The sequence below is a fragment of the Echinops telfairi genome, unplaced genomic scaffold (genome assembly GCF_000313985.2).
Source record: "Echinops telfairi isolate 266 unplaced genomic scaffold, ASM31398v2 ScPeMD7_7424;HRSCAF=8462, whole genome shotgun sequence".
Classification (NCBI taxonomy): Eukaryota; Metazoa; Chordata; class Mammalia; order Afrosoricida; family Tenrecidae; genus Echinops; species Echinops telfairi.
In genome coordinates, this window is record NW_022111324.1 from 50,465,668 (window position 1) to 50,481,515 (window position 15,848).

Below are 15,848 nucleotides of genomic sequence, written 5' to 3' on the forward strand. Positions count from 1 at the left end.
TCACTGCCATCCAGCCAGTTCCGACTCTCAGTGACCCCACAGGTCAGGGAAGAGTTGCCCCTGTGAGTTTCAGAGACTGTAACTCTTTATGGGAGTAGAAAAACTCGAATGGCGAGCGGTTTCAAACTACTAACCTTGTAGTTAGCAGCCCAACACATAACCACTGCATCACCAGAGCTCACTGCACAGATTACCCCTCCGCACCTCTGAAGCTGCCAGCGCATGGCATGGCCTTCTGGACCTAAGGGCTGACCTAAGACTCACCAACAGAGACTTCAGAGGCCTGCCAATTCCCAACCAACCCTCCTTCTGGCATAGTTGATGGTTACAAAAGAGCTACATGTGTTCAACTTGGTGTCCTCAACAGTGACCAGATATGGACATTTTACTTCCTCTGGTCCCTCCCACTCGCAGCCAAGCATCGATGTCTCAGCTTCCCCTCCACCAAAGAAGGAGGCTTTATTTCCAAGCAGGCCACACATCACTTTCATCTGACTGGCTACTTTGAGCTCTCTAAAACTACACATGCTGCAGCAGCCCACTGTTTGGAAGTGGACACACCTCATGTAATTCCACCAACTTCCTGCCCACCCTTATGCCAGCAGCAATGTGCTATCTCATCAGGCCTCCGGTCGCAAAGGGCATTTTCTGGTTGGAAGACTAGTCTGACACACAGTTCCAGGTGCTGTTCAGGAACGTGATTCATCACAGGCAGACCTTGGGGTTTGCAGCAGGGAACATAACTGTATGAACACCAGCACTGTGGCTGCCCTCGGGCTGATTTCGACCCAGGACCTTGGGTCAGCATCAATAATTGCATATAATTTGATAAAGAACATTCTACGAGATGAAAACTGCTATAATAAGGTGGGAAAATATAGGTGAAAATATTTTTTAAATATTTTTTTAATGTATAAATACATAGTTTTTAAAAGATAAGAATTAACCAATCACATTCATTATAAGGAATACTAAGCAAAGACAGCTGTGATTTATTCAAAACTGAAGTAATTATCATGTAGAAAAAATTCAGGGAGACTCTCATTTGCCTGTTTATTTGATGGATTTTCTTAAAAGCTTCTAAATTTCCAGAGTTTCCTCAAAAGACCTTATTGTGTGGTGCAACAGAACCATGAAGTAAAGCCACTACATCCATTTTAAGAACCAATATTCTTTCTAAGAGACGAGTTAGTTTTATTTCCTCATAAGTGCATATGCAAAAAAAAAAAAAACTCCAAGCTTCCAACGGTAGGATATAACCTGTATACATATAAGCTTCCAACGTAGGCTATAACCTACATACATACAGACTTCCAACGGTAGGCTATGAGCTACATACATACAGACTTCCAACGGTAGGCTATAACCTATATACATACAGGCTTCCCAGATATAACCTGTATACATACTGGCAGCAGAAAGAAGCTGCCCACTCTGCAATATATCTTGGACTACAGAAACAGGGATGGAGAGCTGGTGGCCGCCCTCCACTCTGCTCCCAGTTCATTAATGCACGGCAGTCGGGCTCCCAGCTGCCATGAATGTCAGACAGGCGAGGAGCTGCTGGCTGCGGCTTTGGCAGCCGTACAAATGAGCCGGGAACGTGATGTGCGATTCTGCAATGCTCACGGTGAAGGAGTGACTCATGCCTGATGGTTATAAACAAAAAGGGGGCCAGCACCGTCTCCAGGAGACGAGGAGTGAAAAAGCGCCATCACTAAGGAGCCTACGCTAGCTCTCCTGGCCCTGGGAGGAAGGTCTGACCCCAGCCAGACCGGTCTGTCTCCACTGGAAGCTCATAGGCCTGCCACCCAGAACAGGGCCTGCCACTTAGTAGGCACGCCACCCAAAACGAATACAGACATCTTTCATCACAACCGTGTTGGAACATCCGAAGAAGTTGCTGTCTCTCACATTTTAAAGATTTCCTCTGGTCCGGAACTGCCGTTTTCTCCCTGCTCCACGAAGAAAGCAGTAAGTATTCTGTTCCAAACTCAATCAAGAGAAACCGCATTTAGAGAATCCCCTACCTCCCATTTTGAGTCACAGGGAATTCCGGAAGCAATTTCTCTGGTAGAGCACATTCCGCACGCACCTGTGGGGCCAGTGGGAGGTGATGTGCTCCTGGCAGGATGAAGACAACCCAACTTTGCACACACCAGATCACTGATTTGCTTTTCGGTTTTTAATGGGAAAGGTCATTATGCTAAAATGCCCCAAAGCAATCAATCACTGAAGAAGCCTGACCACACATCCTGCTTAATTTCTTATGAATGTAGGCTTATTTGGCCCGAATGCCTTATCCTATGGCTCGTGGCGCATTACAGAAACATCTGCAGTGAGAGGTGATTATACTGATGACTACAACAGAAGCTGTCCTGTGCCCGGGCTACAGCTGAAGGCGGCAGATGCCTTGCTTGGCTCTGTCTACAGTCCTAGACCCAGGTTGACATCACACAGAAATTAGTAAGTACATAGCTACATAAGAGTCCCGGCTTTGTGGGGCACCGCCTAGACCTCAATCCCTCTCCCCAGATCCCAGCCACCTTTATTGGCAGCTTCCCTTCCGTTCCCATAGAGCTGCGGAAAGATTTTTCCTGCTGGTTTTTACACAAAGGTCGATTCCTCTTCCTTTGTATGTATTTCTCTGAAATCACTATCAGGCTTAAATGCTCATTACATATTAAGGAAGACATCTCTCTATACTTATTCCACCGTAGACAATACCTTGAAGCTTGTTAACCCTCTCCAAGAGGGGGAGGCAACTGAATGAATTTCTAGACTATAAATCCCTCCTAAGAAACTGGGACTAAGGTGATGCCAGCTTTATCTCAGCAGCCAACACAGCACAGCTATAAGCTCATCATCTCATCCCGTAAAACCGTGGCACTGTGGTGACTGGGAGGCCAGGGAGAGACACATCCCCAACCAAAGCCCAAACCAAGCCACAGACCCCAAGAGGCTGAGCAGCAGAAATCTCATCTTAAGCTCCAAAGACAAAGCTTTAACTCTACACCTCTACACCTCATTAGCGTGAGGCCCTTCCTTCAGGACCGACGGACAGCCTCTATGTCCTCCACTCTGTGGGCACACACACCTCAGGGACCCGTCACACGAAACCCAACTCACTGTCATCAGGGCCATTCCGGCTCCCAGTGCCCCGAAGGCCGGGGTAGGAGTGCCCTATGAGTTTCAGAGACTTGTCCGTCTCTCGGGGGCAGGGGCTGCATCTGTCTCCTGTGGAGCGGCTGGGGGACTAAGTGCTGACCTGTGCTTGGCAGCGTACTCCTTCTGACCAGGGCTCCTCCAGGGACCTTCAAGGAAGGTAAAGGTAGGGATCTGCACATTGATTCTCCTACCGCTGACTGTATTAATCAATAGTTAGACAATCAAAATAACAGAATGGAGAGGGAAGAAAGGTGGAGAAGACTTTGAACTTTATATAAACCAAAACTAGCTGCCTTCAGTCAGTGCAGGCGTCGGACAGCCCCCAGTCTGTCAGGTAGCACTGTGCTCCACAGGGTTTCCACGGCTGTGTTTTCAGAAGTAGCCGGCCAGGGCTTTTTCCCAGGGCACCTCTGAGCGCCCTCGAACTGCCAACCGTTTGGTGAACAGCCATTCACTGTCACTGTTTACATCGTCCAGGGACTCTTAACCTTCTATACTTCTGGTTGTGTAGTGCGCTACAAAGTGCGCTGTTCAGAGCAGGGTCAACAGGGAGGAATGAAGCTGCCTGCTCCGTAGAGTCGCAGCTTCAGGAATCCTGGAGCAGTTCTACTGGGAGTCGGGAGTGACTCAATGACAGTGCGTTTGCTTTGGGGATGCATTACGTGTTTATGACAGCCTGCCCTCTTTCACAAAAGTAAATCATCATGAACTTTGGCTCTCATCAGAGCAGAATGAGAACTATTCCGTAAAATGGAACAAGGACTGAAGTTTAACAAGAGGGAGAAGGTCCAACATGAACCGTTGTCCGAGAAGAGAAGATGGGGAAATCGTCTTCTCCAGTAGGCAGTGGTCCACTCCCTCAAAGGGAGGCGGGGCTGGTCTATCCTGTCAGGCCCTCTGTGAGGCGCTGCACCTCTATCCCCTCATTTAAGCTCACACCAATCCTTAGACGCAGGGGTTCCTGCGCCCCTGGAGCAGAGCCCCACAGCTAAGAGATCAAGTCAAGATGGAAACCCAGGCCCCCTGACTAGAGGGCACAGGTGCAGGCAGTAGCCAAGGCCGCTGTGGGCCGGGCACTATTTAATCTAGTACTCGTGAAGTTTTGAAAGAAGATTAAAGGGTGGACAAGATGTCTTCAGAATCCCTAGCAATCCAAGCCCTACAAGGGGCTTCGAAGTTTGTGGAAAATGGAACCAAAGGATCATGGTATTTGTCTGTGACATTTCTGAAACCCCGTCACAGGTTGAAAAAGACGTGCTATTTGTAAAGGAAAAGTCCTGCTATGAAATGAGCACTTTCTCCCAAAGACGGTTGAGATATCACAAAAGACAAGAAAAAAAAAGTTGCAATTACCTCGAGAGAAGAACTTGCCTATCGACCGACCGTACTTTACACCTTCTAGTCTTTGAATCAGGGCAGACTCCCGCCCCCACAGCCCTCTGCTCCCAGTGACACACAGGCCAATCCGGGCCCTCGGGGAAGCAGAGAGAAAGTGAACCGGTGCAGGCGAGTGAGGCAGGATTCTTGGAAGAGCAGAAGACAGAAGAAGATGATAACAGCGTAATCTCTTTGTCAGACTTTCTCCCCAAGAGCCCAGCTGAAGGTCGGCTATGACAGAATCAGTCACGGTGCACTGGGCAAAGTCAGCCTCTGCTCCAGGCTGTCCTTTGAAGAGTTTCAAGGTGGTTAGAGTGAGCTGTGGGATGTGAAGAAAAAGAAGTGTTGAAGTAGAAGACAGTAGTCTGAAGAGAAATCAAACCAAGGAGTGGGTTAGGGGCAAACTATTGGGGAGCTTCTTAAGTGGTTTAAAGGGAGCCCTGGTGGCACAGGGGCTACGTATTGGGCTTTGATCCACAGGGTCGCCTATTCAAACCCACCAGATGGGGCTTTCTACTCCGGTGAACGTGACAGTGTCAGGAAGGCCCAGGAGCAGTGCTAGCCCTTCTAAGAGCTGGCCCAGACTCGATGGCAGTGCGCTTTTGGAGGATACGTGATTTAAGCTGTTGACTACAAAGCTGATGATCTAAATAATAAAAAAGAAAGGTTTCTGTTTGTTTTTAAAGGAAGTCTTTTATTGTCTGATCTCACTGAGGAAGGCAAAGAGACCACCACATTGATTAGTGGCTACCTGGGGTATGTGGGAGGGTGAAGCAGGGGACAGAGTGTTTGTTAGGGTGATTAAAAAATCTGTAAATAGTGGTGACAGCTGCAAAACACGGTGAATACATTTAGTGTCTCTGGATTGTGCACATAAAAGTGGTTGAAATATATTTCACCACAATAAGCACTAAAAATTGTATTAAAAAGAAAAATCTTGTCTCGAAACCCCATAATGCCGTAATAGATCTATTGACCTGTAATAGGCATTCCCAGGGTTTTTGAGCAATGTATAGACAGTCCCCAGGTTACAAATGCTCAACTTCCATACAACTGTGATTATGAAACAACGCTGCATCGAATCTATCATATGAAAAACTTTAGGAACAGCACCACGATGGGTGTGAGTCGATGGATGTGAAACTATGATCCACTCTATAACCGTCACCTAATTGAAAACCGAAAGCAAAACAATGTAAAAAGTGAGGCACACACAGTGGTTCATAACAACAAACAGTGCTACTTTGTGACACATATCAACACTTGTTCTTCGGACACTGTGTTACTGTGTTCAGGATGCTCTAGTGAAGCCAGATACACAGCGTGCCCAGCTACTCTGCCTTCCTGTGCACTTGACTCAGAGTGAGACCTGGAACAGAACTTGCTCGCTCATCAGCGGGGACTGCCTGCGTGCAGGAAGCCTACCCCGCACTGTGTGTGTTAGTGTGTGTCAGGGCAAAGCAGAGGGAGATGTCCAATTCCACGGGTCACTACCTACAAGAAATTTATAATGTAGTATCTGCCTGAACGTCTCGGAGCCTTTGTAACGTATCACTTGAGTTCCTCTTTCTTCTTGCCCCATAGCATAGTTTCTTTACTTTAATTGCATCCTAGAACAGCATTCTTTATTTGTGTCTTGTACAAAGTCCAGGGAAAAACAGAACTGCAGTAGAGTTGACCTTTCCAGGACTTTGTGCAGCCCTCTTACGTATGACCCACCTGGTGTGTTCTTCCGACTTGGGGCAGCCTTTGGCCTCAGTCCCTACACTGCCTCCCACCCACAGGACCGTCACCGCACGTCAGTTTACTCAGCCTTCTTCCCAGTCTTTGTACTCATCAACTCCATCTTTCAGTCTAGATACATTCGCGAGAGCAACACATGAGCAACACACCCATGATTCCACCTTAGAGGCACCGTAACAAAGGGTGACAACTAGGCAACAAAAGGAGAAGGGCTAGTTTTCTACTAACAAACAATGTTTGGGGGGGGAGGGGGCTGAAATATTTGCATGAACGTTTGCCGTTCTAAGTAAGATCCTTTACCATGATGAGGTGTTGTAAAAAGTATTAACTGTTGGGAAATTTAAAATATCAATGCTTATATGGCTTTCAAATAAGTGATTTCCATCGGTGGTTATCAACTGAGGATGATGAAGAGAACAACTTACTGCCTTAATCGGTGGAGAGTGGGCAGGAGTGACAAAATGGAAAAGCTCATTTGCAAGTCCCTAGGCTGTTCCTGGAAACATCCGTCTCAGTTCTCTGAAATGACCCTACTGGAGGATATCACCGTGAGCCAGGCACCAGGTAGTGGGGGCAACCTGTCCACAGGCAGCACTCTGTGGGGATAAACAGGCATCATCAGTCAGGGCAGGGCCAGGGGGAGCTGGGAAACTCCGCTGTTGGGCCACAGGGACTTCATCTCAGGCCAGGAGAGCGCAAACCTCTCTGTTTCCTTGACTCCTTTTCCTCTAAGACACAGATACACACAAGTGTATACATATACACATGTAAGCATCCCCGGTGGTGCAGTGGCTAAGCACTTGGCAGCTAACCAAAAGGTCAGTAGTTTGAACCATCAGCCACTCCATGGGAGGAAGAGGTGACAGGTAGTGTCATAAAGATTCAAAAAACAAACAAAAAAGCCCTCATGGCTTCAGAGTCTATTCCGATTCATATTACAGCCTTAGACACCTGTGAAGCCAAAAACGATAGTAATCCTGAGCTCGTGTAAATGTGCATTGTTAAATTTTTAGTTATTTAATGGGCCTATTTCCACATGAAAATCTCAATCCGACTGAAATAGAATCACAGATATAAACATTTCCCCCAAATGTGGAGATGGTTATATCAGCAACTGCACAGCTGATCCTCGCTACTAGGGAGTGAAATTCAAAGTTAATCATGAACTCAAATGTGCTGTACTGAACAGAAACAGAGAGACCCTCTGATGCAGTTCTACTTGAGGGGGGGGGTCTGGGGAATGGGGCAGACAGCAGTGGGTGTTGTTGTCATCAACACACAGATACGTGTGTGCTAACATGACTTGGGGGCAGACAACTGAGTGCCACAGGACTTGTGAGAGGAAACAAGGGCAGGTGCATGCGTGTTACAAAGACGGGGGGTGGGGGTAAGGGTAGTCCTTTTGAATAGAGAGACCCCCAAACCAAACCTGTAGCCATGGGGCAGATTCCGACTCACAGTGACCCTACCTACGATTTCTGAGTCTGAAAATCTGTCTGAGAGCAGACAGACAGCCTTATCATTCTGCAGGGAGTGGAGGGTGGGTCTGAACCACTGGCCAACAGTCAGCAGTCCAACACGGCGCCAGCAGGGATCCGCACAGGAAGAGACAACTAGTGAATCTGGTGAAGGGTAAAATGGGTTGGCAGTTGAAAAATGACTTGTTTTAACACTAAACAAGGTTTTAGATCCGAATGGGTAAACATCAACAATCTCCTATGGCTGAATTATGAACTGAGGATTTTGAGGAACAGAGCGCTAAAAACAAAAACCCCCAAATCTAGGACTATGAAGCAGTGTGGGTCCATGTGAGCTGTTTGTTCTGGAATACATGGGAAAAGCCTGATTTATCAGGACTTGAAAGCAGCATTGGAAGAATGACCATTGTATGAGACGGTAGGGGGAAATTCGGCTTTGATAATTTGACAGCTCAAAATGAACATCTCGTTTCCCTTCATTCACTCTTGGTTTCCTTTGGCTAAAAGTCTCCTTTCTTTCTCACCCCCGGCCCTTACAAATCAAATGGGAAGGCTGCTGAGCGCTAACATGTTGGTCCTAAATATAACTGGAGCTAAACACAAAGATCTTTCTTACTGGACTGAAAAATCTTCAAGGTAGCTGTGATATGCTTCCAGCGATGTGCTGGGCTCCACTTATGTTTTCCAAAGGAGACGGGAGCTTGGCTGGGGTCGGGGGTAGGGGGTGGGAATGGGGAGAAGCTACAAAGGCCCCTCTGAGGCTCGGCATCAAGGGGATCTAAACTTAGAAGCTTCTGGGCCGTTACTATTTCTACATCAAAATCACTGGGAGAATCAAGCCGACCCAAGACACACTGGCGAAGGAAGTAGCACAACCACATGAAACAGAACTCTGGAGGCTGGAGAACGCCTCAAGGCGAGTGAGAGTCTGTATCTCCACTGCGATGCGAGAGAGCGGGTTTGCTCTCTCCGCTTCCCAACCAAGGAGCCTCCGACTGCTGCCTCAGTGTGACGACTGTGTGCACACAGGAACAGACACTGGGCGCTCAGCAGTGGGACGCCTGCTTGAGCTCGTGCTGGGGGGATGGCTCGCTCTTGCCTGGGAACGATTCTATCGTCTTTCAATCCCGTTTTCTTCCATGAGCTCTTTCAGAGCCCGCTCATACAACCTCAGCTCATGGAACAGAAGTCAGCAAGCAGCTGAAATTAAAACCAATGAAAAGGAAAACAGAGAAATGAAGCGCTCCTAAAACCAGGGCAGAACTCAGTGCTGCCTCACCTGTGAATGGTTTTTAAAAGGCAAGAAAGGGGGCCGAGGGGACCATCATCCAGCTTATGAGTCACTTCAATGACTTGCCAGCTGTTTTTCGTAAGATTGTTGCTCTAATACATTAGGTCAGGACATCAATCGAGGGGCTGTTCCTACCATTAAACACACGCAGCAACAAAAAGCCCCAACAAAGTCAGGTAGATTAGAAAAGAAATAAAAAGTACTGTTTCGTGAAACTTTTGTTTCAAATGTTATGGGCACATATGGAAATACATCATGCTATAAAATGTATTTCTTAGTGAATTCAAGGTAAAAAAGGTTTGAAAACGGAATATGACAGATGCTTGAATAAACGGGAGCAGGGCAAATAGATCACAGAAAGACCCTGTGAAGAGTGAACAGTTGTGAAGTGTGAAATTCTCAGGGGTGCACTGAGTAGTCCTCAGGACAAACAGGAAGACTGTCAGAGTTACCCAAGACCCTTCAACTGTGTAGCTGGGAAGTACGGGCTCACAGGGTGCAGCCAGAGGAAACCCAGTATTCCTTAAAACTGAGCTGATGCATCTAAAGCACAATAAAATGTTAAAAATATATAAACTAAGAACTTCTTACAAATCACAGCTAAGAGAGGTGAGGTGAAGTAAAACTTTTGGAAGCAGCCAGTGGTGATGGTGGCAAACCCCAAACCAAACTCCCTGCCGCCGCCGAGCCTATGGCAACTCACAGCGATCCCACGGGTGCCACAGGGGCACAACTGCCCGGTGCGTTTCGGAGACTGCACCTCTACACTGGAGGAGCAGAGAGCCGCGCCTTTCTGCCACAGAGCGGCTGGTGGTTTTGAACTGCTGGCCTTGCGGTTAGCAGCCCAACACACAATGGCTATTCTACCACGGTGACTGTACTGAATGTCACCACACTGTATCATCAAAAAGGCAAATGCTTTCTTCCGTAGACCTTACTGCTATCCACATTTCCTTCCTGGCTGCTCGAGGACTGACTGCCGTCATGAAGGACACGACTCTCTGGACCCAAAGCTCATGGCCAACTGACTCCTTGAGCAGCAGCGTGTCGCTCACGTCCTTCCTGCGGCGGCGGCGGCGGCGCCGCTGTGGAAACACCAGGCCGGCCCGTGCTGCCCTGGCAGCAGCTCCCGGGTGAGCTAGGCGGCGGCGGCGGCGGCCCCACCCAAGACTGCGCTGCAGGAAGGAAAGGCCAACACATGCCGACCACCCCAGAGGTCACCTCCGGGTCTAGTCAGACCCCCTTTAGCAGTGGCCAGACTACTAGCTGTGGTATGGTTTGCCAGAGATATGAAGCCAAACACAGGCTTTCAAGAAAGGCCCTGTATGAGAAGAATCAGAAAACAGCCAAAGGAACCGAGATCAGAATGAGCACCGTTGGGGGCCTGCAAAGGTCCTGCGGTGCCCTCAGTAAAGACCCGGCAGTCACTTGATCTGATCTGTACAAGGAGGCTTCAAATAGTTTGTGGAAAATGGAATTTAAAAATCACAGTTTTCCAACAAACTTTCTGAAGCCCCCTCACATGACTTTTCACCAGAGGATCCTTCAATTATAAAAACGGAATGCTTTTCAAAATGAAACCAAGCTGGAGAAGATGCCGGCTTGTACACAGGGCCCTCTACTAAAATGTATCAAGATAAAAGAAATCTGAACTCTGGAAGGAAATGAGGTAATAGTTTCGGCTTCTAGAATGTCCCGGGCTGTTACCGCAACCAGAGGATCCGTTCATTAACTGGGAGACTGCATCTCCTAGAATGGAGGTAGTTGAAGAGGTTTAAGGAGAAAGCATTCTCCCAGTCCGGCCAAATAGCCCTATCTTCCTGGCCCAGCTAATCCAGGGGAGGGACTCTATTCCAAGCACGACTGCCTTCTTTGAATCCTACCCCAGCAGAGTCACAGCCTTTGCTGATCCCCATTGGGCCCAGTCAAATAACCCAGTCCCAGCTCCTTGCCCAGTAGGCAAGGAAGTCCAGGACAAGCAAGGAGTTCTCCCCCAGTGGGGCTGTGAATACTAAGCAGGCAGTGTGATCTCTCGGGAGATGTCATAAGAATCTCTGTTCTCTTGGGGAGTTTGCTTCAAGAGAGACGCAGAGATTCCTTAAAGGACTGGCCATCCATATTTCCTTACACTGGGCCACTGAGGTCTTCCCATTCCTCAATTCCTTACAAAGCAGGCGCCCCAAGGAAGCACGCCTGGCAGCCTGACGGCGAGGGAAGGGAAGGGAAGGCCCCAGCAGTCTTTGGTTGGTCTCAACTCTAATAACATTCACTTCCCACTGTCTTGGCATTCCTTTTAAAAAGGACAACCCTAGCAACTCCGTTTTTCTAAGGAATGAAGAATTTCTAAGCCTGCTCATAATGATTCTATAAAAGCATCTCATGAGGCAAGTATCCCATTCTTTCGGCTTTAGGAAGGGGGACGGGGCAGCAAGGTGGCACACTGTTCAGGCCCCAGCAGCACTACAGCCAAGGCAGAGGAAGGTGTTCTATGCCCCTGGTTGGTTTTCTCTTATTTCCCCACAAATAAAGTTTTATTAAAACATGGTTGTGTTCATCCATTTACATACTGTTTATGGCTGAGCTCATGCTACAAAGGCAAAGTGGAGTTTTTCCAACAGAGCATGAATAGTCTACATGACCTAAAAAAAAAAAAGTTCATTCTCTGCCCCTTACAGAAAAAGTTGGTCAATGACGGCTCTCACGTATGAGTACAAAGTTTTGGTATATTGAAGTCAAATTGTAAAGAACTTTAAATATTATTTGAATTAATTTTAACTTTATCTCTTGGTAACTGGTGAATACTAATGGTGAAGGGTTTATGATACAAATAACTTTGGTGAGTATATACTTCAGCAATAAGAAGCCCTGGTGACATAGTGGTTCCCAGTTGGGCTGCTAACCACAAGGTCAGCAGTTCAAAACCACCAGCCGCTGTGCAGGAGAAAGATGAGGCTTTCTACTCCAGTAAAGTGTTACAGCTCAGAAACCCACAGGGGCAGTTCTACAGGGCTGTCTTACAGGGCTGCTATGAGTTGGAACCAGCTTGATGCTTGTGAGGTTGTTTTTGTGTTTCTTTATATCGTTCATCAAGCTAATGCAAAATTTTCATGACCATGGTCAGTCGGTACCTAAAATGTGTCTCCAGATCCTACAGATCATTAAGAGGTAGTTCAGCTAATCCCAGGGCTGATAGGTCATAGAGGGAAAAAGAAAACTATGTTTAGAAAGTGACGCTTTACAAGGACAATTCCTGAGAAGTGCCGTGTGTACAAATGGCCCTGGTACAAAGGGTAGAAATCCATTGTTGTCCGGCCGCTGGCTGTGTGCCGACCCCTCGGTTATGTTCTTTTAGCTGGACAGACTCGAGCTCAGAGCCCAGAGAGGGCTTCTCTCAGTTACGGTCTGAGAAAACCCAGCGAGGAGGGCCGTGCAAGGTGAGACTGGTACCTGTAAGAGAGCGTGGTGCATGGTCACCTCCAGTTCAGCTACAACGTGGGCGGCGTCCTCACTGTCCTCTTGGACCTCCAGGTCCTCCTCCGGGATGGTCTCCCAGTTGCCCTGGTGAGCAACCAGAGTGTGCACTAGTTCATACTGGCCAGGGAGTGCCAGGCTGACCCGAGTCTGTGTCCCATAGGTGAAGCGGAGGCGCCGAAGCTTACAGCTCTCCTCATTGCCCAGCTTGGTGGTCGGAAGCACCTGCGCCCCCAAGAGCAGGTTCAGTAGCTGGCACTTGACCTTACAGTCCTGGCCGAGGATCAAGATGCAGGGGGGACAGTCCACAATCTGCTGGAGGTACTTCTCTTCCGTGGGAGGGAAGGAAATGCAGCTCAGCGGGCCTGAGGCAGGGGGTGGGAAAGGAAGAAGTACAGAGAGAAGAGTGAGGAGGGGTGGACACACACACACACACACACACACACACAGTCCCCGTTAGGAGCTGGGACCCTCGAGGGGGTCTTCCAGGAAACTCTTGGTCGAAGGAAATACAGGCAAACATCCCAGTCAGAAAAGGCTCTTCAAATATCACACAAAATTCCCCTGGAGCTGTTGTTGCTACCAGCTGTGCCACAGGAAAAAGCTGAGGCAGTCAGCAACCTTGGAAAGGCTCGGGCTGGTCTGTGCTGCCCTGCGGGCTGCTACGGGTCAGAGCTGATGTGATGGCTATGTCCTGTGGCACAGCTGGTGAGTTCGAACCACCAACCTTCTGGCTGAGTGCTTGGCCACTGTGCCGCCATGACGGCTCCCTGAAAAGATGCACTCACCTTATTTTCACTGAGTGGGGAGACAGCCTATGGGGTTTTAAAAGATTCCATCGCAAGCATGAGACCATGAAAATGACAGAGCCAGAAAAAAACTTGACAGTAACTCAGCCAGCCATCCAAGGAAAAAATCATGCCTAAACATGGCGAAACGAACTGTCCTTCCAAGAGAAAGCCTAACACGTGGACGTGTCTGCGGCCCTTTAAAATGTCCCTGCCACATGCCGTTGTAGCCGGTTCCTTTCCTCCCACACATCTCATCACTAAGTGTAAAGGAGCGACCTCTTTAAATGACCAGGTAGCACGCTTGCAGGTGCTCTCGACTTTTTCCCAGGCCATCTGTATCAGTCTAGGTACTTTGGAGAAACAAATCCACGGCGACTCACGTATAAGAGAGCGTTTTATGCAAAGAAAATGTGCATCACGAAAACATCCCAACCCAATGCTGCCCAAGCCCACAAGTCCAACATTAACCCAACACCAGTCCACAAAGTCCTCCACCTAACAAAACAGAGGCAATGATGCCGACTGCAGGAGGAAAGCTGAGTCCGTGAACGTGTAAGCATCTCAGCACTGGCAAGGGTCTCCACATGGCTGCTCCAGCACCCAGGGCTGCATCGGGATAGATCCATGCGGCTTTTCCTTGGGGATGTCTTGTAGGAAATCCATCTTGCAAGCTGAAGCAGGGAACTGCTAAGGCAGCTGCACCCGATGCAACCATCACAAAACAAGAGACCCGAGAACTAGAAAGGCGAGGCTTCACCACCCATTTATCCCTCCACCTTTCAACCAGCACCACATGTGATTATCGGCCAGGCTGGCACAATTAACTAACTCACCATCTCCTGGGAAAGAGTGAGTGACAGCTTCCCAGCTGCCAGGGCATCTGTTTTCCTAAACATCAGGTGCTCCGTGAAGATCAATCCCTCCCACTCAGATCCCATTCCTTCTGGCGATGCATGAGTAGCCCGAGTAAGACCCGGGAAAGCCCTGCCTGCGGAGAACAAATGCAGGCAAGGCTAGGAAGAGATGCAGTCTGTGGCAGTTAGCGTTCATGTCGACTTGAATTCGCATGAAACCGTAGAGGTGCAGTCCAACCCTAGCAGTCAGGTCACAGCCTGCTGCCTCCTGGAAGGCATGGCCTTTTTATGAGACACGGGGGCCACCTCCTCTCTTCCTCTCTGCCCCTGCACCTTCCTGCTTGCTGGGACTCTGTGCCTGCCTCAGGCCCATGTGGGTCACCCAACCCTGAGAGTTGTCGGTGCCCGGCCACATTCCTACTGACCCTGGATCCACAGGGCTCTGCACCCACCGGCCTGTGAGCTCCCTGCTTCTGCTTCACCTTTCCACAAGATCAGCCTGCAGCTATGGGAGTCTGGCGAGGGCTCTGGCTAGCACGGGACCCATAGACTGAAGTTGGACTGGGCTGAGATGCCTTCCTGATGTAAGATTACTTCTCGATATAAGGCTCTTTCCTATCTATATGGTCACTGATTTTGTTTCTCTAGACAACCCAGCTTACTATAGACAATATATAGACAAAATCTATATTAAAAGTCTTCTTTGAGGACAACCTCCCTTAATCTAACCAGCTAGCTCCCCAAACTGATTCCGATGGCATTCTGGGGGAGAACAAAGCACTTCCTAAGCGATGAGAACCTCTCTGCCAAGGGAAGCAGCCAGCAGGTAGCTCCCTGAAGCCCTCCAGTTCTAGGCTAGGCCTTTCTCCTCTTCAGAACCCGTGGAGCCCTAGCAGCATAGCGAGGGAAGGGTGGCCCTACAAACCCACCCGATGTTCTGAGGAAGAAAGGTGAGGTTGTCTGCTCGTGTAAAGATTTACCAGCAAAAAAAAAAAAGATTTACCAGCTTGCAAACCCTGTACAAGGTCACTATGCATTGGCTCTGTGGCAGCAGATTTGGGTTTGGTTTTGGGTTCAGGACTGGTGCTTATATGCCTATGATTCAGACTCATGGTCCTTAGGCTGTATGAAGGTCAGTGTATGCACAAAACACACCCACTGTGATTGAAATTTTGGGCAGCACCAAATGAAATGGTATTTGCTATAGTCACTGAACTATGAGCTGCATTAAAACATCTGTAACCTGACCCACCAAGCCTTGAGAACGGATATCCCTGCTCAGAGCAGCCAATGCACAGAGAGGACCATATGGCCGGCCCCACTACGAGACATAACATCCCTCACTGACCCATAGTCCTACAGGGGACAACACTGGAGACACAGTGTGGGAACTGCGCCTGATCTGACCCCACCACACCAAGGAAAACACTAAGAGTGTGCAGGAGAACAGCAAAAGGAGCAGAGCAAGGAAGTCCCGAGGGAGTACCAAAAATAGACTTTGGGGCCAGGGCATGGCGCCCCATCAGACTCAACTGGAAAACACTCCTAAAGGTCAACAAACAGACCTTGAACTATTTACAGGCTTTTCTTTTTGGTTGGTCATTGTTTTTGTTGTTGTTGTTGTTTTGTTCTATTGCTTTGTTTTGCTCTGTCTTGTTTTTGTGCATGTTATTAT

At 48.5% G+C, this 15,848-nt stretch overlaps 1 protein-coding gene across 1 annotated transcript in view; it reads right to left on the reverse strand.

Moving 5' to 3' along the window:
* The window catches only part of DSTYK (dual serine/threonine and tyrosine protein kinase), a 32,713-nt gene extending 19,424 nt beyond the window's left edge, over positions 1–13,289 (reverse strand). Inside the window, exons 1-2 of the mRNA XM_004700111.2 lie at positions 13,256–13,289; positions 12,505–12,893 (exon numbers count right to left, since the gene is read on the reverse strand). Of these exons, the coding sequence (XP_004700168.1) occupies positions 12,505–12,893; positions 13,256–13,289 (423 nt within the window). The remainder of the gene's footprint in view (positions 1–12,504; positions 12,894–13,255) is intronic.
* Between the last annotated feature and the right edge of the window lie 2,559 nt (positions 13,290–15,848).